The sequence below is a fragment of the Rhinopithecus bieti genome, unplaced genomic scaffold (assembly GCF_001698545.2).
Source record: "Rhinopithecus bieti isolate Rb0 unplaced genomic scaffold, ASM169854v2 scaffold_64503, whole genome shotgun sequence".
Taxonomy (NCBI): Eukaryota; Metazoa; Chordata; class Mammalia; order Primates; family Cercopithecidae; genus Rhinopithecus; species Rhinopithecus bieti.
This window is the reverse complement of record NW_016825208.1, coordinates 1,289,747-1,313,607: the sequence shown is the minus strand read 5'-3', so window position 1 is coordinate 1,313,607 and position 23,861 is coordinate 1,289,747. Positions and strand designations below refer to the sequence as shown.

General features: G+C 40.9%; 2 protein-coding genes across 7 annotated transcripts in view; one reads left to right on the top strand and one right to left on the bottom strand.

The window, feature by feature from the left end:
* Positions 1 to 3,259: 3,259 nt before the first annotated feature.
* Positions 3,260 to 20,469, bottom strand: LOC108522592 (putative uncharacterized protein ZNRD1-AS1). 4 transcript variants are annotated; one of them, XR_001883542.1, is made up of 3 exons: positions 20,358 to 20,469; positions 17,391 to 17,466; positions 3,260 to 3,286 (listed from the first exon to the last, which is right to left on the bottom strand). XR_001883542.1 is itself a non-coding variant. In XM_017862920.1 (3 exons), the coding sequence occupies exons 1-3, from the start codon at positions 20,372 to 20,374 to the stop codon at positions 16,244 to 16,246; spliced, it is 849 nt and encodes a 282-aa protein (XP_017718409.1). In that variant the 5' UTR covers positions 20,375 to 20,466; the 3' UTR covers positions 15,889 to 16,243. The 4 variants fall into 4 exon arrangements, 2 of the variants coding, with proteins under 2 accessions (XP_017718409.1, XP_017718408.1); XR_001883541.1 differs by lacking the exon at positions 3,260 to 3,286 and adding an exon at positions 15,889 to 16,999 and having other exon boundaries at positions 20,343 to 20,421; XM_017862920.1 differs by lacking the exon at positions 3,260 to 3,286 and adding an exon at positions 15,889 to 16,999 and having other exon boundaries at positions 20,358 to 20,466.
* A 31-nt stretch (positions 20,470 to 20,500) lies between these two features.
* Positions 20,501 to 23,861, top strand: part of POLR1H (RNA polymerase I subunit H) — a 4,021-nt gene continuing 660 nt past the window's right edge. Inside the window, exons 1-4 of one of the 3 annotated variants that reach the window (XM_017862925.1) lie at positions 20,501 to 20,578; positions 20,778 to 20,932; positions 21,179 to 21,279; positions 21,484 to 21,593. In XM_017862925.1, the coding sequence (XP_017718414.1) occupies positions 20,788 to 20,932; positions 21,179 to 21,279; positions 21,484 to 21,593 (356 nt within the window). In that variant the 5' untranslated portion in view covers positions 20,501 to 20,578; positions 20,778 to 20,787. Of the gene's footprint in view, positions 20,662 to 20,777; positions 20,933 to 21,178; positions 21,280 to 21,483; positions 21,594 to 23,861 lie in introns of all 3 variants that reach the window. The other 2 variants (XM_017862924.1, XM_017862923.1) reach the window with 2 other exon arrangements.

Genomic DNA, 23,861 nt, shown 5'->3' with positions numbered 1-23,861 from the left:
GGCACTATTCACAATAGCAAAGACTTGGAATCAACCCAAATGTCCATCTGTGACAGACTGGATTAAGAAAATGTGGCACATATACACCATGGAATACTATGCAGCCATAAAAAAGGATGAGTTTGTGTCCTTTGTAGGGACATGGATGCAGCTGGAAACCATCATTCTCAGCAAACTATCGCAAGAATAGAAAACCAAACACTGCATGTTCTCAGTCATAGGTGGGAATTGAACAATGAGATCACTTGGACTCAGGAAGGGGAACATCACACACCGGGGCCTATTATGGGGAATGGGGAGGGGGGATGGCATTGGGAGTTATACCTGATGTAAATGACGAGTTGATGGGTGCTGACGAGTTGATGGGTGCAGCACACCAACATGGCACAAGTATACATATGTAACAAACCTGCACATTGTGCACATGTACCCTAGAACTTAGAGTATAATAATAATAAAAAAAAATACAAAAATGAAATTAGCCAGGCACGGTGGCGGACGCCCATAGTCCCAACTACTTGGGAGGCTGAGGCAGGAGACTGGCGTGAACCCGGGAAGTGGAGCTTGCAGTGAACCGAGATGGCACCACTGCACTCCAGCCTGGGCGACAGAGCGAGACTCCATCTCAAAAAAAAAAAAAAAAAAAAAAAAGGTTGAAATATCCTAAAGGGGGGAAAATTATTTAAACAAAGTGTTTGGGTTATCTACCAAATTCCTCTCCAAAGTGAAATTTATTCAAAAGAAGAAATTAATAGGATGATAAATTGATGAAATCAGCCAGAACACAGGCAGGTACTGTTTTGGCGTTGAAGATACACTAAAGGCTTTGGAAATGGGAGCTGCAGAAATTTTAATAGCCTATGAAAATCTGAATATAATGGGATATGTTCTTCATTGCCAAGGCACAGAAGAGGAGAAAATTCTCTGTCTAACTCCAGAGCAAGAAAAGGATAAATCTCATTTCACAAAGAGACCGGACGGGAACATGAGCTTATTGAGAGCATGCCCCTCGTTGGAATGGTTTGCTAACAACTATAAAAAGGTTGGAGTTACTTTGGAAATTGTCACATATAAATCACAAGAAGGGTCTCAGTTTGTGAAAGGATTTGGTGGAATTGGAGGTCTCTTGCGGTACCAAGTAGATTTCCAAAGAATGGAATACCAAGAAGGAGACGATGAAGTTTTTTACCTTGACGACTACGAAGTAGTCGACATGGGTCCAGCAAAACGTGCCTCACTCTCCAGCATCCAACCCAAGGAGCATACTCATGGTGGAATCCAAACAGATCCCTGCCTTACAAATGGAACATTTCCAGAATTTAATCCATGAGCACTGGATATTGAAAAGAAAACCGAAACAAAACCAGACCCAGCCCTACACTTTGGTTTGTGATGGTGTCAGCGCAGCAGCCTACAACTAAATTCCTAAATGCCACTTTGGACTAATTTTAAAAGAATCCCAGTTTTACTTTTACTCAATGGTGAAATTGGCTGCTCTTGTATTTTATTTTAAAATGATTTTTTTAACCTTTATACAAAGAAGCAAAAATACTTTAACTGCTGTAAACCTTCAAAAGTTAATAGAAGTGAGATCATACTGGTTTCATATTTTGATTGGAGAGAAATTAAATTAAATGGTTAAGTGGTAAGTACACATAAGGTACTTCTACCACATTCCAAATTAGGATGTTTGAGGCCAGGTGCAGTGGCTCACACCTGCAATTAATTCTAGCACTGTGGGAGGCCTAGGCAGGTGGATCATTTGAAGTCAGGAGTTCAAGACCAGCCTGGCCAACATAGTGAAACCCCATCTCTACTAAAAATACAAAATTAGCCAGGCATGGTGGTGCACACCTTTAGCCCCAGCTACTAGGGAAGCTGAGTCATGAGACTCACTTGAACCCGGGAGGTGGAGGTTTCAGTAAGCCAAAATCGCGCCACTGCACTCCAGCCTGGGTAACAGAGTGAGACCCTGTCTTAAAACAAAAACAAATTAAAATGTTCATGTCCACAAAATCATTTTGAGTTGTACTAGTCTATTTTTTATGGAATATCCTTTTTACTTGGAAGAATGAATGACAGAAATGATTATCATTTAGACTTCAATAATTGGCTGACACTTTCTCAAAAATGAACATGAGCCTGTCCCCTCCCCATAATCCACTGACAGTATTATTCCCAATGATAAAAGGCAAGCTTTCAAGAGAAAAATTAGAATCCTGGAGAACTTGTACTCACTATTGTAAGCCTGACGGCTTCCCAATACTTAACAACATTTTCTGGTGATATCTGTGGTAATATTAAAAAATTGATTTTTTTGATAACTTGTAGTTAAATGTGTCAACACTGGAAGACATAACGTGGTGAAATTGTATTTCTTTTCTTTAAAGTCATGTTTTATACAAGATGCATTCAGTGTGGAAGACAGACCTATGTGTTTTAATGTAACAGCATGTGAAACAGTTATTGATAGTTTCATGTTCCACATTACAAATAACCCTTAAGAAGCTAACACTTCTATCATTTTAGTGTAGTATCAAGGATGAATATCCACAATTTTCTAAAAATGGTATTAAAAACATTCCTGGCCTAGCGAGGTGACTCACACCTATAACCCCAGCATTTTGGGAGGCCAAGGCAGGAGAATCGCTTGAGCCTAGGAGTTCTGCCCCGGAGTTCAAGACCAGCCTGGGCAACAGAATGAGACCCACATCTCTACAAAAAATAAACAAAATTAGCTGTGGTGGTGTTTCATGCCTGTGGTCACAGCTGCTCATGAGGCTGAATTGGGAGGATCACTTGAGTCCAGGAATTCGAGGCTGCAGTGCGCTATGATCACACCACTACACTCAAGCCTGGGTGACAGCATGAGACCACATCTCCAAAACAAACAAACAAACAAACAAAACCCCCCACAAAATCCAGAACAAGAATAGTAACAAAAATATGATTGTGTGAGGATGGATTTTTTTTTTTCATACACTTCAACCAAAATAACAGATTAAATGAAGAAAAGGAAATGAAAATTCATTAATCTTCTAATGAGATACATAAGATTCACAAACATACAAAATGTAAAAAGATGCACTCTTCTCACTATACTGTTTATTTTGGGAAATACTGACTTTGCATAAAAATATTTCTAACTTGCAATGCATTATTAATATTCTAAATGAATAAAATAATTTAAATGATTTTAGTTTCTAGTATGGTAAATATTAACATATGTAACTCACATAAAATTACCTTTGAAGTCCTCATTAATTCCTAAGAGCATGCAGAGATCCTGAAACCAAAATGTTTGAGAAACGATGATGTAACTCCTAGCTCTGGATTAAGGGAGAATGTGTAACAAAGAGCATTTGGTATAGGAGGAGAGGGGCCAGGCCTTATCCTGTCCCTAGGACTGTGGCAAGGGCTTTGCGTGACCTAAGTCAGGTCAGCCTAGGCTCAGGCTTGGGTCTGGCCCTCAGTCCCCATCTTTTTCATTGTTTTGTTTTGACAGAAGTCTATGCCTGTTCTTGTTCTTGTATCTGAGTCCTGGTCTCCAAGTCTCCAATCTCCTCTGTCACAGCAGTAAGAGTTACTTTTTCTGTCATTGTCCTCACAAGGCCTGGGGTAGCCCCTGCACACAGGAGTCTCTGTGGTATCAAGAGACCAATTTTTAGACCCATCCAGCTCTTGTCCTTCCAAAGCTGTTTCCTGGATTGTTCTTTCCATCTTTTCCCCAATCTTTTTCAGGAAATCAAATTCTGGAATTAGAGACCAGATCTCGGTTTCTCACCTTAGATAAACTCCTGTTAGGTTTCTAACAGGAATTTATTTTTGGCTCACCCACCCCCTCTCCCTGCCTTTGGCTGTAATAATCCTAGTGCTGGTTCAAATCCAAACTCATGGATGTCTAGACTCTAATTTACAGTTGGTTGGAAAATAGGGTCCATAAGCCTAGGATCACTTTTTTTTTCCCAGAAAAGGGAACTATAATTGTGTGCTATGGTATATGAGGGTTGGTGTGGGAGGGAGGCGAGAACAGCACTTGTGAGAAAAGTACAGGCGGCACTGATGTCAACATGAGCGGTTGTTTCACTGTAGCTGCCACAAAACAACATGTGGTCTGCAGCTACATTAATAAAGATACTGTTTCTAGAATAGGGAGGTGCTGTACACTGGTCATTCATTTAGCCAATATTTGTTGAGTGCTGGCTATATGAAATGCTAGTTTTACATCTGGAAACGAAAATCAGGCAAAAATTGCTGGCCTTGTTTCAGTGGGAAAACACAGACTATGAACTATAAGCAGAGTAACTAAGGAAAGTGTTTCTGGCAAAAGGTACTGACGGCTGTGGGGCAGGTGATCTGGATTGTGGGTGTGTGGGGACAAGGAAGATGGCTGTTTTACTAGAGTGGTCTGCATGTGTCTCATTGGGAATGTGACCTTAGAGAAAAGATGAATTATCTATGAGGATGTCTGGGGCAGGTTCTTTCCAGGCAGGGGAACCCCCAGTGCAAAGGCACCAGAACAGGAGCACATCTGTGTTGTGGGAAGAGTAAAGGGGGCTAAAATAGCTGCAGCAGAGTCATTGAGATAAGGTCAGAGATTTGGGGAGATCATGTAGGCTCGAGGATACTGGAAGAGTTTTGACTTTGCTCTGAGTGAGATGGGGGAGATACAAAACAGCTGTCAGCAGAGTAGAGACTGGTACATCTTTTAAAAGGATCACCTTGGCTGCTATGCTGAGAACAGAATTGAGAGATGAGGGGTGAGTGAGAAAGTGGGAAAGCTGTAGGAAACTAGTGCAGTATTTCAGACTAGAGATGCTGGTTGCTTTGCCTGGGGTGTGAGCAGAGAAAAGAGTGGGAAGTGATTGGATTCCGGACATATTCTCAATATGGACTTCACAGCACTTCCTAATAGATTAAGTCTGGGGTATGAAAAAGAGGAGTCAAAGAGGAACCCCAAAATTTCAGACTGTGCAAGTAGAAAAATGAAGTTATTGTCAGCAGAGATGGGGAAAATTCTGAAAGGGGCATGTCTGAGGAGGGGGCACCACAGGCATTCAATTTAGGAAATGTTGAATCTCAGATGTCAGGCATTCAAGTGATGCAAGTTGGGAATTTAGGAGAAATGTCTGGGCTGGGAAAATAGATTTAGGAGCTAATGCCATATTAATGATATTTAAAGCATAGAGCATGCATGAGTCACCAAGGGAGTGATGGCTATAGAAGAGAAAAAGGACATGGACTGAACCCTGGACCTTCAGTGCTAAGGGATTTCATCAGAACACACTCTGACAGCAGACTGCACAGTTCTAACCCCACATCTAGAAAGTAAGTAAATCTGAGAATCTCAAATTTTAGTGTGCATAGGAATTACCTGGACAACTTTCTAAGATTCAGGTGGTCTGGAGTTGAGAATGAGATTCTGTGTTTATAAAAAAGTTGGAGCAGACACTGATGGTCTTCAGATCACACTTTGGGTAGCAAGAATGTAGACCAGGATTCCCACGTGGCTGTGCGTCAGCCTCACCTGCAGCTTGTTATTCCTGAGCTCCATGTTCCACTTCTGAGATGGTGGCAATGGGGAAAGGCCTGAGTATTTTGTAACAAACCTACAAGGAATCCTGGTGATCAGCCAGAGTGGGAACCACTGAGGTCAGCGATCAACTAGTGTCTAGGGTGGGAAAGGGTCTTAAGTTCACATTTAAATGCGATATTTTCTAATTTAAACATAAAGGACTTTATCTATCTATCTATCTATCTATCTATCTATCTATCTATCTATCTATCTTCATTAGGTTGGCGTTTTATTTTGGGAAGGCCTGTGAGAATAGGCTTAAAGCTACATAGCTAGGATCTGAATCTATAATCCCATCCTAGGCGGAGTCTCACATAGGAATCACTGCCCCTGATGCTGGGCAGAGATGGAACTCTAAAGCTAGACACTGGACCTTGCAGATAGAACTGCTGTCACAACTGCTCCTGGCAATTGGACATCGCTGCTGCCACTCACACCACACTTACTAAAATGTGTGCACAGTACCAGCTTGTGTCACCAGGCCGAGTCAGAATCCAGCAAATGGTTATCTGTTGGTGAAACCTAAGCCTCATCCCATATCCAGCTGTCAGAATGTTTGGAAAAGTGAGTTTTTCTCTTTTGTGGAAGGAGTTGGTGTCTGCCTCCTACGATGACTCTTTAAGTATGAAATTCTTTAAGTATGAAATCATACTCTTTAAGTATGAAATTCTCCTAACATGGAAAGAGGGTTCAGGTGCTGGGACACCGGAAGATAGAGTGGAAAAAGAATGAAAAAAAGTCAATTCCTAGAGCCGTAATCTGAGACTAAAACTGCATCTGGTACATCATAGACACTTGGGTTTGGTTGCACGAATGAGTGACTAATTAATTACATCTTTCAACTTATTCCCTTGATAGTCAGTTATGAAGTACAGCTTTTCCCTGATCAGTTTATAATCAGATAAGTAGAATAGCATTCCGAAATGGTGAAATGATTGCTCAAAACTTATCTCTTGTTAGGATTTTTTAAAATCTAGATTTCTAAGACTTCAGAGGACCTGTGTATACACTAAGATTTTTTTTTTTTTTTCGAGACAGAGTCTCGTTCTGTCGCCCAGGCTGGAGTGCAGTGGCCGGATCTCAGCTCACTGCAAGCTCCGCCTCCCGGGTTCCCGCCATTCTCCTGCCTCAGCCTCCGGAGTAGCTGGGACTACAGGCGCCCGCCACCTTGCCCAGCTAGTTTTTTGTATTTTTTAGTAGAAACAGGGTTTCACCGTGTTAGCCAGGATGGTTTCAATCTCCTGACCTCGTGATCCGCCCGTCTCAGCCTCCTAAAGTGCTGGGATTACAGGCTTGAGCCACCGCGCCCAGCCTACACTAAGATTTTATACTAATATTTATATTTCTTTGTATATGCACGTATTTTCTGGAAAGAGCATCTGTGACATTTATGCTTTTGTAAGCCTATTTTAGGAAACCCTCTCTCAAACCACATTTCTCCTCTGCTCTCACACCACCACAACACAACAATCATCAACACAGAAGACTTCTGTGACCAAAGGTGTGGAGGTTTCTCCCCACACTCCAACCAGTGGAAATCAACTGGGTATCCTCCAGTTCAACGTCAACACTATCTACCTGGAGATAGCATCATATCCCACAGATTGGGGGCTTAGTCCCCAAGACTACTCCACATGAGACACCAATCACAGGAGTTCCCACCACCTGCTTTGGGCTTCACTAATTTGCTGGAGTAACTCACAGAATTCAGGGATTCATTTATGTTTACTAGTTTATTATAAAGGATGTTACAAAGGATACAGATGAAAATACGTGTAGGGTGAGGTATCTGGGAAGGAGCATGGAGCTTCCATGCCCTTCCTGGACACACCACCCTCCGAAAACCTCCACTTGTTCAGCTACCTGGAAGCTCCCTGAACCCAGTTCTCCTGGGTTTTTACAGAAGCTTCATGACACCAGCATTCCTTCTCCCAGGGTATAGTGTGGGACCCTCTCTGGAGAGGGTCTTAAGACCCATAATCAGAAAGGCAGAAGATTAGAGTCCTGCCTTGGGGCAGGTAAAATGAGGCCAGAAGAGAGATTCTGATTCCTGAGGCCTGCTGAGGCCTAACACACCCACCATTATTACAAAAGACTGTAACGAGGGAATATAGGAGCTAGGAACCAGTAACTATGGCCAAAAACCAATAAATAACACCACATACCCCCACTGTCTTAGTCCACTCAGGCTGCTATAACAGAATACCTTAGACTGGGTGGCTTATAAACAACATAAATGTATTTCTCACAGTTCTGGAGGCTGGCAAGTCCAAGAGCAAGGTGTTGGTTAATTTCATGTCTGATGATGGCTCCTTTCCTGTTTCATAAACCTGTGTCTTCTCCAAGTGACTTCACATGGCAGAAAGTGAAGAGAACTGCCTGGGGTCTTTTTGATAAGGGCAGTGATCCCATTCACGGGAGCTCTGCATTCATAACCTAATCACCTCCAAAAGGCCCCACCTCTAAATATCATCACACTGGGGATTAAGTTTAAACATAGGAATTTGGGTGGGGGATTGAGGACACAAACATTCAGTCCAGAGCATCCATAAAAGTCTAAAAAAATTATCCTAGGCTTGTCACCATGCTACTCAAACTCTAATCTAGGAATAACTGATATTAAACCATTTCTTCATAAACTCTTCCAAAAAGGAACACTGCCCAACATATTCTATAACGAATGTTCTATAAGGCTGGTACCAAAACCAGACAAAAAAAAAATCACAAAAAAACTACAGATCACTATTCATGAATACAGATGTGAAAAATCTTCAAGAAAATACTAGCAAACAACCCAGCAGCTTACAAAAATAATTATACACCATGACAAAGTGACATTTACTCTAGGAATGCAAGGTGGGTTTAACATCCAAAAAATCAATTAATGCAATATATAATATCAATAGAATAAAAAACCCCATGATTATCTCAATAGATGCAGAAAAAAGGTTTTGACCAAATTTGATACTCTTTCATAATAGAAACAGTCAACAGGTGGGTACAGTGGCATGTGTCTATAGTCCCAGCTACTCAAGGAAGCTGAGGCAAGAGAATCGCTTGAGGCCAGAAGTTCAAGGGCATCTTGGGCAATGTGTTGAGACCATGTAGAAAGAAAGAAAGAAAAAAGAAAGAAAGAAAGAAAGAAAGAAAGAAAGAAAGAAAGAAAGAAAGAAGGAAGGAAGGAAGGAAGGAAGGAAGGAAGGAAGGAAGGAAGGAAGGAAGGAAGGAAGGAAGGAAATCAGCAAACTGGGAATTGAAAGGAACTTTCTCAGCTGGATAAAGGGCATCTATAAAAAACCTACAGCTAACATCATACTTGTATTAGTCCATTTATGCATTGCTACAAAGAAATACATGAAACTGGATAATTTATAAAGAAAAGAGGTTTAATTGGCTCAAGGTTCTGCAGGCTACACAGGTTTCTGCTTCTGGGGAGGCCTCAGGAAACACAATCATGGTGGAAGGTGAAGGGGAAGCTAGTACATCTTACATGGCTGGAGCAGGAAGAAGCGAGAAGGGGGAGGTGGCACACACGTTTAAAAAACCAAATCTCACCATGAAATCTCAATGAAACCTCACTATCGTGAGAACAGCAAGGGGGAAGTCCACCCCCATGACCCAATCACCTCGTACCACACCCTTCCTTCCTCCAACACGGGGCATTACAATTTGACATAAGATTTGGGTGGGTACACAAATCCAAACCATATCAATATTTAATGGTGAAAGACTGGTTGCTTTCCTCCTAAGATCAGCAGTAAAACAAGAATATCCACTCCCACCATGTCTGTTCAACATTGCTGAAGATTATAGCTAAGATAATTAGACAAGAAAAAGCAATAAAGTATATTTAGATCAGAAAGAAAGAAGTAAAACTACATTCACAGATGACATGATCTTTTATATAAAAAATCCTAAAGAATCCACTAAAGAGTTATTAGAACTACTAAGTTCAGCAAGGATAAAGGATATAACACCAGTATACAAAAATAAATTATATTTCTAAATCCTTGCAATGACAAATCCAGAAATGAAATTAAGAAAACAATTCCATTTGTAATAGCTTTAAAGGAACAAAATACTTAGAAGCAAATTTACCAAAAGAAGTGCAAATCAAACATTGATGAAAGAAATTAAAAATCTAAATAAATGGGGTAAAGTTCATGGATTATATTTAATATAACTCAATGATTATATTTCCAAACTGACAGATTCATCACAATCCCTATCAGATTCCTAAATGACTTCTTCATAGTAATTTGCAAACTGATTATAAATTTATAAAGAAATTAAAGGGACACAGACTATGCAAACAATCTTGAAAAAAAGAAGAAAGGGCCAGGCACAGTGGCTCATATCTGTAATCAATCACAGCACTTTGGGAGGCTGAGGCTGGAGGATTGCTTGAGGCTAGAAGTTCAAGTAGGAGTTCAAGACCAGCCTGGGCAACACAGCAAGATCCTGTCTCTACAAAAAAATTAAAATTAGTGGGGCATGGTGGTACACACCTGTCATCCCAGCTACTTGGGAGGCTGAGGCAGGGGGATTGCTTTAGCCTAGAAGGTTGAGGGTGCAGTGAGCCATGATTATGCCACTGCACTCCAGTGTGCGTTACAGGGTAAGAAACTGTCTCTAAAAAACAAAAAGAAGGAAGAAAAGAACAAAGTAGAACTCATTCTTTCCCATTTCAAAACATCACATAAAGTAATGGTAATCAAGACAGTGTGGTACTTGTGTAAGACAGACATAGATCAATAGAATAGAAATGAAATTCAGAAATAAAACCATGTGTCTATGGTCAACAGATTTTCAGCAAGGGTGCTGAGCACATTTGATGGAGGAAAGAACAGTCTTTTCAACAAATTGTACTGGGGAAACTTGATAGCCACATACAAAATGATGCAGGGGACCTTATGGTGGTTGAAGTGTGTACCCCAAAAGGTTTGTCTAAGATCTGACCACCAGTACCTGTGAATGTGAACTTATTTAGAAATGGTGTCTTTGTATATGTAATTGAGTTCAGGTTCCCAAGAAGAGATCATCCTGGATTTAGGGTGGGACCGAAATCCAATGACTGGTGTCTTAATAAAAGAGAGGGAGATGTGACATAAACACAGAGAAGAGACACAGACAAGAATGCCATGTGAAGATGAAGGCAAAGATTTCGGTGATGTATCTCCAAGCCAATGGAACAACAACTACCAACAGCTACCAGAAGCTAGGAAAGTATCATGGAATGAACTTTCCCCAGAGCCTTCAGAAGAAACTAATCCTGCCAACACCTGGATTTCAAACTTCTGGACTCCAGAACTGTGAGAGAATACATGTTTGCTGTTTTAAGCCATCAAATCTTTGTCACCCAGGCTGGAACACAGTGGAGCAATACTAGCTCACTGCAGCCTTAATCTCCTGCGGTTCAAGCGATCCTCCTGCCTTGGCCCCCTAAGTAGCTGGGACTACATGCACATGCCGCCACACCCAGCTAATTTTTGTAATTTTTGGAGAGATGGGGTTTTGCCATGTTGCCCAGGCTGGTCTTGAACTCCTAAGCTCAAGTGATCCACCTGCCTCAGTTTCCCAAAGTGCTAGGATTGCAGGTATGAGCCACCGTGCCCAGCCCATTATGAATTTTTGGATTGTTTTTTCTATCTCTATGAAGTATGTCCTTGGTAGGGATTGCATTGAATCTGTAGGTTGCTTTGGGCAGTATGATCATTTTACTGATATTCTTCCAATTCGTGAGCATGGAATGTCTTTCTATTTGTTTATGTCCTCTTCAATTTCTTTCATCAGTGTTTTATAGTTTCCCTTGTAGAGATCTTTCACCTCCTTGGTAAATATATTCCTAGGCATTTTTTGTAGCTATTGTAAATAGGAATGGCTTCTTAATTTCTTTCTCAGCTAGTTCTTTGTGTATAGAAATGGTACTGATGTTTGCATGTTGATTTTGTATACTGCAATGTTACTGAATTTATTTATCAGATCTAAGAGCTTTTGGCAGACTTTTAGGTTTTCTAAATATAAGATCACAATACCAGCAAAGAGGGACAATTTGACTTATTTTCCAACTTGGATGCCTTTTATTTCTTTATCTTGCCTGATGGCTCTGGCTAGAACTTCCATTACTATAATGAATAGGAGTGGTGACAGTGGTCATTTTTATCTTGTTCCAGTTCTTAGGGGTAAGGCTTTCAGTTTTTCCCCATTTAGTGTGATAATAGCTGTGGGCTTGCCATAGATGGCTTTTATTATTTTGAGGTATGTTTCTTCTGTACTTTGTTGAGAGTTTTACCATAAACAGATTTTTGTTTGTTTGTTTTTGAGACAGGCTGGAGTGCAGTGTCGAAATCTTGGCGCCCAGGCTGGAGTGCAGTGTCAAAATCTTGGCTCACTGCAACCTCCACCTCCCGAGTTCAAGCGATTCTCCTGCCTCAGCCCCTCGAGTAGTTGGGACTACAGGCATGCACCACCATGCCCAGCTAATTTTTGTGTTTTTAGTGGAGACAGGGTTTCACCATGTTGGCCAGGATGGTCTTGATCTCTTGACCTAATGATCTGCCCGCCTCAGCCTCCCAAAGTGCTGGGATTACAGGCGTGAGCCACCATAACTGGCAACACATACAACCTAACAAGATTTCACCGGGAACAAATAGAAAACTTGAACAGACCAATAATGAGTAATAAGACTAAATCAGTAATTAAAAGTGTCTCAATAAAGAAAAGCCCAGGACCGGATGGCTCTCTTGTCAAATTCTATCATACATACAAAAAAAAAAGTTAATAGCAATACTTCTCAAAATATTTCAAAAAAAACTCAAGAGGAGGGAATTCTTCTTAACTAATATTTTATGAAGCCTGCATTACCCTGATACCAAAAGCAGAAAATACAAAAAAAGAAAGAAAGAAAGAAAATTGCAGGCCAATCTTCCTAGTGAAAATATATACAAAAATCCTGAACAAAATGTTAGCAAACTGAATCCAACAACATATCAAAAAGATAATATACCACAATTAATTGGGATTTATCCCAGGAATACAACGGTGGTTCAACACGCACAAATCAATAGATATGAACATTTTTTTCATCTTATTTGAAAAGCTGGATAAAACTGAATGTGGAATTGGGAGATTTGTTTTGGGTGACCACTCTGCCATTTCCAAACTCTGTACTCTATCAGAACTAAGTCGCAGGGTGCTTGAGGGCGAAGAAGCTTTTGTCCAGCAGACAAGAAGGAACTGTTATTACACAGCCTTTGACCCTCTAAGGACTCCAGCAACCTTGTACTGAAAGAAGACTCCTTGTCTCCTTCTCTGGGCACCCTTTTTTCAGAAATAAAACTTTCATGCTGCAGGTGCCTTGAGGACATGTCAGTGACCTTTACTAGAAGGCAGTGGAGTGAAGTTTTGGGAAAAGTGACAGAAACAAATCCTGTACTGGAAGCTCATTGAAAACCAACTAAGTAAACAAATATTTTAGTGCCTCAACTGAAATATAAGCATAAACAAAGGTTGACTATGATTGTACCTGGACAGGATGAGTAAAAAGGTAAAGTGGTCTGTTATCAGCTATTTCTGTATTTTGGTTCTGGCTCTCTCCAGCAGTTAACAAATGTCCTTTCTTTCAACAAATATCTATCAAGAGGCTAACATGTACCAGACTCTACAGAACAGGCTTACAGGCATAATACCACAATGGAATAGAAATCTAACAGGCTCCAAGATCAGGCTTGTCAAATAAATGTACCACAATTTATATACCTTATATATATATCTGGTACAAAGGTACCAGAACATAAGATTAAGTATGTTAAAGGAATGTTTATCTAAGTATCATTTTAAAAGAAAATAAAACAAAACTGGAAACAACCAAATGACATTAACAGAATATATAATTAAGTTGTGGCATATTCATGTCATGGAAATGAAGTACCGTGTCACACATCAACATGGATGAATCCAAAAATAATAATAAGCAAAAGTAATCATATACAGTATAATTCTATTTATATAAAGGCTATAAATAAGCAACTGTTAGGGATACACAGACAGTAAAATTTATAAAAGTTAGGTGACAATTATACAAAATTCAGGATAGTGGTTGATTCTGGCTGTGGGGGAGAGAGATATGAATGAGGAGAGTATACAAGGCTCCTGGGATGTAGTAATGTTCCACTTCTCAGTTTGAGCAATGGGCACCTGGACATTTATTATTGTTCTTCTAAATATACATTTTCATTTGTATATTGTATTGTATATTGTATATTCTATTTCACATTAAAAAGAAGAAAGACCAAAAAAAAAAAAAAAAAGCATTAAGTGTGACTCAAGATTTAAGCAGACACAGTGCAAGGAAATGAAAAGGTGGATATAATTTGATGGGTTCAGGTTTGGACAAACTGAGCTCCTGAAACACAGACTTTTATTCTTAGTCATATTAGGTATGAAATTGCCCTGAGATCACCAGTTGCTTTTATGCTAGATTTGGAGGGGAAAGAGGGCAGTGGAACTCAGCAATTTGTGTCCAGCACTGAAAATCTTCATGGTAAACAATTACTGATAGGTTATGTGTTAGGTTACTTTTCAGTCCCACTCAGCTCAAAGAATTTGTCATGGCCGGGCGCGGTGGCTCAAGCCTGTAATCCCAGCACTTTGGGAGGCCGAGACGGGCGGATCACGAGGTCAGGAGATCGAGACCATCCTGGCTAATACGGCGAAACCCCGTCTCTACTAAAAAAAATACAAAAAACTAGCTGGGCGACGAGGCGGGCGCCTGTAGTCCCAGCTACTCGGGAGGCTGAGACAGGAGAATGGCGTGAACCCGGGAGGCGGAGCTTGCAGTGAGCTGAGAGCCGGCCACTGCACTCCAGCCTGGGCGGCAGAGCAAGACTCCCTCTCAAAAAAAAAAAAAAAAAAGAGTTTGTCATCACCCTACTGATTTGCACTTCTAAGTCTTCTGCCTGTTGCATTCTGATGATCTGTTTCTACACAAGACATAGAATCTAAAGCTGAGACATAGCAATAGAAGACCAGAGAACAGACACAGCAACAAAGTTTGCATGAGGCAAATCAGGAGGGTAGGAATGAGATTTTGATGTGCATCCTGGCCAAATTCCAGAACTAGCAAAGAGAGGGCCAGTTCCTAATTCCAATCAAAGCAAATTCAGCCACCTTATCTTCACACAGAAGTGGTCTACATTGATTTTTAAATCTCTTTAAGGGATTAGGGAGCCTCTGAAATACAAAGGAAACTGATAGTAATGTAAAACGAGCAGTGACCTATCATACCAGCAAACACTGTCAAAAACAGAAAGCTAATGGTGGGACTGGAGTCTAGAACACAGGAGTTATGTTTATCCAGTGCTGTACTGTACAACAGGGCAGTCACTTGCCACATGTGGCAATTTAAATTTAAATGAAATTCAATTAAACATTCCATTCTACAGTTGCACCAGCCACATTTTGAATGCCTCAACAGCCACTTGTAGCAAGGGCTACAGTACTGAGGAGCACAGACATAGAACATTTCTATCAGTGGCTGACCTAGCAATATCCAGGCTAAAGCGTGTTCTGCTAGTAAAGCAAGGTAGGCATCAGAATGATCACAACTTAAGAATAAGATTCCTGAGGGCATCCATTTCCATTTATTTGCTTCTCTGCTTGCCAACTCTGAACCCCTGCTTTCCCAATTTTCTGGAATCTGGAAAGAAAACAAACTGACTAAAAAACATAAATTTCATTCTGCTTGACAACTGTAATTCTCACTAAATTTATAAATTTGTTTTCTGATTTATCAATGAGTGACAAAGGTATGAGTTTGAGAAAGGATGAGTTTGACTACCCCTGAGTGGATCCAAACATTAGGAAGCTCTTGCTTAAGTGAGTGACAGAAAGTGACAAAAAGAGCTGGAAGAAACATGAGAGACTATTATGCTATTTTCCCTAACCTTCCTCCTTTTCACCCTGCTCACCTAAGCCAGGTTAGAATCCGCCCTTTGCAAAGCACCCTGTATCTTTCTATTGTAACCTTTACTACATTATCTGTTTATAGAGTGATCTATGCCATTAGCTGAAAGCTATTCAAGGGCAGAGACTTCTCTTCATTCACCTTCGTAACTAACACAATGCCTAGCATGTAGGAGGCTGTCAAAATTAAGTTTCTCATACAAATAAATTGTACAGGGCAAGTTACACTTTTAGGGCCTGGCTAGTAGTTATCTGATGAAGGTAAGACATTAAAGACCATATACTAAACTATATCAATCTCATCAAAATAACCTTGGAGGGCTGGGAGCAGGGAGAATAAGAGAAGCAGATTAGAATAATTCTTTATTCACCCCATCGCCCAACCCCCGTCTTCCCAAGTGGGGAAACTAACATTTATGAAACAACTAATACATATCTATACTTCACAAACACAATAGTCCTTCCACAAATGCAATCAAATATTATTATTGCCATTTTAAAGATGAGGACACTGAACACTAGAAAGGATATGCACTTGAACAAATGCAAGTCAACTAAAAATAGTTAAGCTAATTTTCAAGTCCAGAACTATCTATCTGTATCTGATACAAATGGGAATATTCACTGAACCCTGGAGAGACGCATTTAAAAAAAAAGGGGGGGTTCACTTAAGAGATATGATTTTATCATAACAGCATTGAAACTTTAATCTTTTATTTTTCCTATTTGACTTCTTAAAAAGGGTGGCATGGCCAAGAATTTTCTTTGATATGGTTTCACAATTGTATTCCCTTTCTCTCCATTCTGAGACTTTTCCATAAGAATATTCACTTTAATCCGACTTCTACTGCATGGCTGGAAAAGAGGATATGCAATAACTCTTTCAAACTCCTTTATCTCTTTCTTTCCTCTCTCACGCTTCTCATATGTAGGCAGCTGGCTCTGGCTTCTTCTTAAGATTCTTTCCTTGAGTCTTTGCTCTGTAAGTTCTCTCCCTCGAATCATGCGTTCCTGGTGATCCTTAATCTGCATCTGTTCCCTCTCATTTACCTGCTTTCTTCTCTGTGCGTTCTGGATGCCATGACCTTCTGGCACAATGTTTGGTAATTTTCCTTCACTGAAGGGTCGCAGTACTTGTCTAAATGACTTGTTCTTAAATTCTCCAGCCTGTCCTGCTTGATGCATGTGCCTTTCTATGTGTTTCATCTCTCTCTCAGGTATCAAATAGTACTGTTTTAGTCCTTCTATGCTTCGGGTTGTTTTCTTCTCCATTTTTTTCTTGATTTCATTGCCTGTCTCTTCTTTCATCATTTCCACTATTAGTTTATTATAATAAGACTCTGCTTTGGCAAGCCAGTAGTCAAGAGAAACAGCTTGCTCCCTATAGAGGATTTCACACTCCTCCTGATATTTCTGAGTTATCAACTGTCTTGCTGCTGTTGTATGCACACCACCTAGATTCTGTCAAAGTGAAGTCAGAAATTTATAATGTGATCATCTTTTTCCTTTGAACACATTTAAACAGGAGCCAAGCCCACCCTCCCTAACAATACCAGAACAGCTACATGCTCTTTACTTTAGCTTGTTATTTTATTCCCATCACTCCCAGGTGAGCCCGTGAGCTCTGAAAGTATGAAGTAGTCACCACCACAAATCAATAATTAGTTTTAAAAATGTATGGTGTTGGAAGTTTTCAAAATGATACTTTGTTTTGCAACTGTGGATATAGCTGGGTAACATTTGCCAGTGTAGACATACTACGTGAATGTGTCACTTGGGCAGAAGGATTTTAAACCTAAGATTCCTTCTCTGTGTAGTTCCAAACTGTATGATGTGAAGATAATTTACTTACCAAGATCTTTTTTTCCAATGGAGACTGCTGACCTGCAGCAATCCTAGGATCTTTAGATGATGTACCCCAGGCCAATCTGAAAGATAAAAAAGCAAAGATAGATTCAAATGTAGGAGGTGTCAGAACAAACCTGCTAATAGGCAGGACTAAAGCAGGGCCATTTCCCACATGGGAAACCACTGCATTCCTACGGTAGAAAATAATGAATGCTCTTTTAATAAGAGGATCTTTCCTTTCACAAGCATACTTTTCCTGTGGACTCAGCATGAACCACTGTGAATCTCGTATTGGGGACTGCGAGTGGGAAGAGACATGCTCCTTGGTGAGGTGTTGTCCAAGTACATCTATGTCAGTCCTCAAGCCTCCTCTGTGTTCTGAGACGATTCTAGGTTCTAGTTTTCTAGATGATTCTAGGTTTCTAGTTTTCTCTTCCTGCAGTTTCTTGATCCGGGCCCTCTCTGCCTCTATCAGCACATACAGCATTTCTGCCCTCTAATCTTTTGTTCTGAAATTTTTTTATTTGATTGCTCAGCCCTCTGCTTGCCGGCCTTACAATGCCAATCATCCTTCACTCTAAATCCATTATGAGACTATTCCCTGTTGAACCCCTCAGGATGGGAATTTGTGATTACTCTGGGTTTATTTATAGAGGAGGCTGAGGGCAACACAAACGAAAACTATCAACCTTTATGTGTCATCCCTGGTCTAGCCTGAGTTTACTGTGAGGTCGTATTTAAGCCCCTGAGGATGTCTGGCATTTCCTCTCTATGCCTTTTATACCATTTACAGTTCAAAGGATGGGCTTTACAGTCTGACAGGGCTAGATCTGAATCCTAATTCCACCACTTCCTAGGTGTGTGACTCAGGGCAAGTAACTTCTGTCAGCTTTCTCATCTATAAAATGGAGATGTAAGACAAAAATCTGCCTCTCAGGGTTATAAAGAACAAATATGAATTAGATGCAAAGAGCTTGGTAAGTTCTCAATAAATTCTATCTATCCTTCACAGGTCAAGTTCCTGACTATAAAGTCTTTCTGGTCTACTCTGTCACAGTGATTTTCCCTTCCTCTAAATACTTGACATATTTTAATTCTACAACTCATTTGAAAATTAATCATGGTTTACACTGTGATATCTGTATTCATATATCACTTTTAACATTTTGGTGCTGACATTTAGGCTCATAAGGAATGAAAACTGTAATTTACATCTACAAATATGCCTCTATATTGTTGGAAAGGATCTGATATCAAATATTTGGTCTCATTGACCTCTTAGGAACATTCTTATTTGTCTATGTAAGTTTATTTTGAGATTTTGGACATACGATCATCTTACTTTTACTTCTCTGTACATGGCTTCTAGCACAGTATTTAACATTACAGTCTGTGATCCCAAGTTCTCAAAATTAATGATTTGTTGATTGCTGATGATCCTTGACACATAATATCTGAGCATCTTTTTAAATATCTGCCATAACATTGTATCTATCTTTTTATTAAATCATTTCCCAGTCTTCCTTGAAGTTTACAGATATGTTTGCTTTATATGCATGTTCTGGGCTCTCATATTTTGTACCTCCTAGCACACTTTTATTGTATTCTAATTATTCATTCATGTTCATTGAGGTCAGAGAACACAGATTTCAACTTTGCAGGTTCAGCCTCAGCTCAAAACCTGCCATAGTTGCTCAATAAATACTTTATTGAATAGATTGTGAGCTTTTGTTGGGAAAAGGATATGCCTTTCAATGCTTTGTTCTTTACTGCAACTCACAGGGGATGTTGGGTGAGTGTTTTTCAAATTAAAAAGAGAAAATTGAGAAGGGTAGAATTTCAAGTTCCATTTTCAAAGGAGACACGCAGATAAGTGAGAATAAAAACTGTCTACAACAATCAGCTCAACAACACATCTCCCTTTGTCAGACAGAATAACAAGCAATTTCACAGTTAAGTGATAGGGCTTGTCACTCTTCAGCAGTTTGCTGAGTTTTAACCCTTTAACTATGGTGTTCTCTCCATTATTACAGAGAAAGGCAGATGGGAGCCTCTCCCAGCGAAAAGACTACAGCTTGTGTCCTTCATAGGACAAAATAGTGATGGCTCCAGAACTTTCATATGAAGAAACTTAGCACAGCTATCAGAGTGGGTGGTGGTGGGAGGACTAGCAGGAAACTAGTAAACAACTACAAGCTGCCCCTTCAGGGAAAGTTTCTACTTCGAATATAAGTTACAGAGTAATGAAAATAGCAAGATTTCCGAAAGAAACTTATTCCCATGTTTTATAAAAGATCAGGGAAATGTCAGCTGTCCACTTAATGGATGACGGCAGTGAATTAAGAGTTCGATGAACGGCAGGCACAACTAAAAGCCAAACTCGACCTAAGTCTTATGAAATCCTACTTAATGAGCTTTCTTGACTACTGCTAGCCTCACTTATCTGGCAGGAGTCGAAGGAGGGGAAGCCCCAAGCTCTTCTGTTCCACCACCTCCAAAGTCCTGAGCCCCTTCTCAAGTGTCCCACTTCATCCCTGCTTCCTTTCGTCCCGTGGGACTAAGGATTCCTCCTGCCTTCACCCTCACCACTTGCTGTCCCTCAAGAAGCCGACTCACCCCTTTCCAAGGGCGGTGAACCGTCCGCAAAGCACACAGGCCGGCTGTGCTCTGCAGAAAGCCCACGCTCGCCAGCGGGACCCAAGGAACGCTAGAACTATACGTGCCAGAATACTTAGCTTTGTTTTTAACTACTGTGCAGCTGCAAAAGGGAAATACCAGCTCAGGACCCAGAGGAGTTGTAGTTCTCTAATCCAAAGAAGTCATTATTCAGCAAAGTACGGTTTTCAGGAGGATATTACCCCGAGATTGGGTTCCCGTAGGATGTGAAACAAAGAGAATAAATATCCCAGGATTCGGTGCTGGTGGGAAAATTTGCTGGAAGAGCAGCATTGGTTACCAATTTTGTGCTCACCGTCTCAGTACCAGCATGAAAGTTGAGCCGCAACCTCCCTTAGAACAGGTTACTCTCCATCTCCAAGGCTCCAGACAGGGTTCGCAATTAATTATGACGTCACAGCCAATCGTCAGCGCGAAAGCGTGACGCTCTAGCCGGCTCTAGCTCGCTGCCCCGCCGCGGGCGCAGAGCTGACGCTCTAGCCCCCGGAGTTGGCCAGCTCCTCTCGCCGGCCCCAGGAAAGGGTTCCAAGTCCTTTTAGTACCCGACGCTGTGTGGGAGTTCCTGGCGTTTCGGCTCCTTGGTCGCAGAGGCAGGAGGCGTGCGTGGGAGGAGGACTCGGGTTATATACTCCTACGTCCTGGGACAGAATAGTTACCACCTCTGGGGCGGGAACTCTTCTCTCTTTTGTTAATAAACTTCCAACTCCCTCCTCAGACCCAACTGCATGTCTGTCATGGATCTCGCCAGTACTTGCTCCAGCTTTCAGTCGGACTTGGATTTCTGTTCAGATTGCGGCTCGGTCCTGCCTCTGCCCGGGGCTCAGGATACGGTCACCTGTACTCGCTGTGGCTTCAACATCAACGTTCGGGGTGAGAGGCTTGTACGCAGGGGTCCTGGCGGAGGGCCCAGGATCGGAAGCTTGGGGAACTCAAGATCGGTTGGGTTGAGGAGGGGATCCTAGAGCAGGACATCAGGCAATTGTACATTTGGTCTAGCGATGAAAACTGAGGGAAAGGATATAGGGCCTCCTGGCCTAACCAGCCAGGGGAGAGGGGAAGTTTCCGGTGTCAGCTCCCTCTGGTTGTCTCCGTAACCAGTCTTACTTGCCTGCGCAGACTTTGAGGGGAAGGTTGTGAAGACTTCAGTTGTGTTCCACCAACTGGGGACAGCCATGCCTATGTCGGTGGAGGAAGGGCCTGAGTGCCAGGGACCTGTGGTAAGTTAATGAGATCAAGAACTGGCTCCATAAGGTGAGTAGGAAAGAAATGGAGGAGTGATTGCAGAGATCTGGAGAGTTTTGTGCCCAATTCCAAGTGGGAAAAGATGTAAAGCATCGATGTTTGAGAGGCGTGATCGCCTGATTCCTGTGGGAAGTAAGGGGATATGACCAGGCCTCCATAACCCACCAGTTTCTTCCCAGGTTGACAGGCGCTGCCCTCGATGTGGTCATGAAGGAATGGCATACCACACCAGACAGATGCGTTCAGCCGATGAAGGGCAAACTGTCTTCTACACCTGTACCAACTGCAAGTGGGTATCCTTTCCCCTCTCCTTGGTTTTTATTTTTTAAAATTACACTTTTTTAACCCTTTTTATAACCAGTGAAATAAACCTTTTTTGGGGGGGGACAGGGTGTCGCTCTGTCACCTAGCCTGGAATGCAGTGAGGCAATCTTGGCTCACTGCAACCTCCGCCTCCTGGGCTCAGGTAATCCTCCCACCTCAGCCTCCAAAGTAGCTTTGGGACCACAGGCACGTGCCACCACGCCTGACTTTTGTTTTGTTTTGTTTTGTTTTTTGTATTTTTAGTAGAGATAGGGTTTCTCTATGTTTCCCAGGCTGGTCTTGAACTCCTGAGCTCAATCAACCCACCTCAGCATCCCAAAGTGCTGGGGATTACAGGCATGAGTCACCCTGCCTGACCTCCTTTTAGGATATTTAAAAGGAAATGAAGAAAAAAAAAAAAACCATAAGAAGCAGGTATTGTTTAGTGGTCAGCATCTTACACTGCAGTCTTCAACCGCAGTCAAGGTAGCTTTACTTTGGAGAGAATTAGTCACACATGATTTAGAGAACATGGGCTTTCTGAACGCTTTTAAGACCTCATCTTTGTCTTTGGTGTTCTGCAGTCACTATAGTATATCAAAATGTGATTTTCTTTTATTCTGTTTGGGATTTGTTGGACTTTCTGAAACTGAGAGTACATTGTTTTCTTTTTTTTTCTTTTTTTTTGAGACGGAGTCTCGCTCTGTCTCCCAGGCTGGAGTGCAGTGGTGCGTTCTCGGCTCACTGCAAGCTCCACCTCCCGGGTTCACGCCATTCTCCTGCCTCAGCCTCCTGAAAAGCTGGGACTACAGGTGCCTGCCACCACGCCCGGCTCATTTTTTGTGTTTTTTAGTAGAGACGAGATTTCACTGTGTTAGCCAGGATGATCTCGATCTCCTGACCTCGTGATCCACCTGCCTCGGCCTCCCAAAGTGCTGGGATTACAGGCGTGAGCCACTGCGCCCAGCCTAGAATGGATTTTTTTTTCATCAACCTTGGAAAATTATCAGCCATCATCTCTTTTAATATTCTCTTTCCCCCATGTTCTCAGTCCTCACATTCTGGACCTCTAATTAGTTACTAGAATGAGATTTCTCTCTTCTGTCCTCCATTTCTCTCGCCCTCTTTTCATATTTTCAATCTCTTTTCTCTTTATGCCACCTTCTGAGTAATTTCTTCAGGTTCCTCTTCCATGTCACTAATTCTGTTTTCAGTTTATTTCAAGTATTATTATTTTTGACTATTGTTATTATTTTGAGTTCTATTTAATTACTTTTCAAATCTCCTCAATTTTTAAATCATTCTCAGTTCCTTAATCATATTTTAAATTGTTCCTTTCACTATTCTTTAAATATATATTTAAAATATTAAATATGGTTATTATATTCTATGTCTCATAATTCTGATATCCATGGATTTTGTGTGTCTGATGCTGCTGTCTGTTTCTGCTGTCTCTCTTACAGTGCTTTTTGTCTTTGTTTTGTGATCTTTGACAATAAATTTGAGTTTTTTAGGACTTGAACTGTAGGAATTCTTTGAGGCCTGGAGTAAGTGCTGTATTCTCAGCATTTGTGTTTCTTTTCTAGGTGCCTTGAAGCACTATCAAGCTGGAATTACTTTAAATAAATTCTTGGCTTCATGTTTTTTGGAGCAGACAGATAGTATGAATTTGAGCTGCAAATCCATGTAAGGGCTAGCTTATGGTTAGAAATTCTCAGGAGAGAGTTTTCTCTCTTTCTACCTACTGAGACAGTCAAATTCCCCTTCTATAGAGTTGAATTTTTTCTTTTCTTGTTCACTTTTACAAAAAAGGGCAGCCTTTTGCAGTTCCCAAATTTATGCACAGGATCTCCTATCAACCTTACACATTTTGTCCCTCATTTCCTATGCTTCCAGTAACTGTTGCAACAGTATAAAGGGCACCATAGTGTCACTGTCACATTTCATAGGGACATCAGTTTTAACTTCACTGTCTGGATTTCTGGTTTTACAGAACTTTTAACCAGTATGAAGATTGCCTTTACTTTCTTGCCATCTCATCAAAGGATTAAAAATATTCATAGTCAGATATATCTTTTAAAAGTATTTTTTTCCTATCACTGATTGTCATTTTACCAAAAAAAATTTTAAAAAATAAAAAGATGATGTTTTTCCCAGCCTGTGGCTTGCCTATTTATTTTCTTAACCCTCTTTAAATGAGCAGAAGTTTTAAGTTTTTATAAGGTCCAGCTTATCCTTTTTTTTTTTTTTTTTT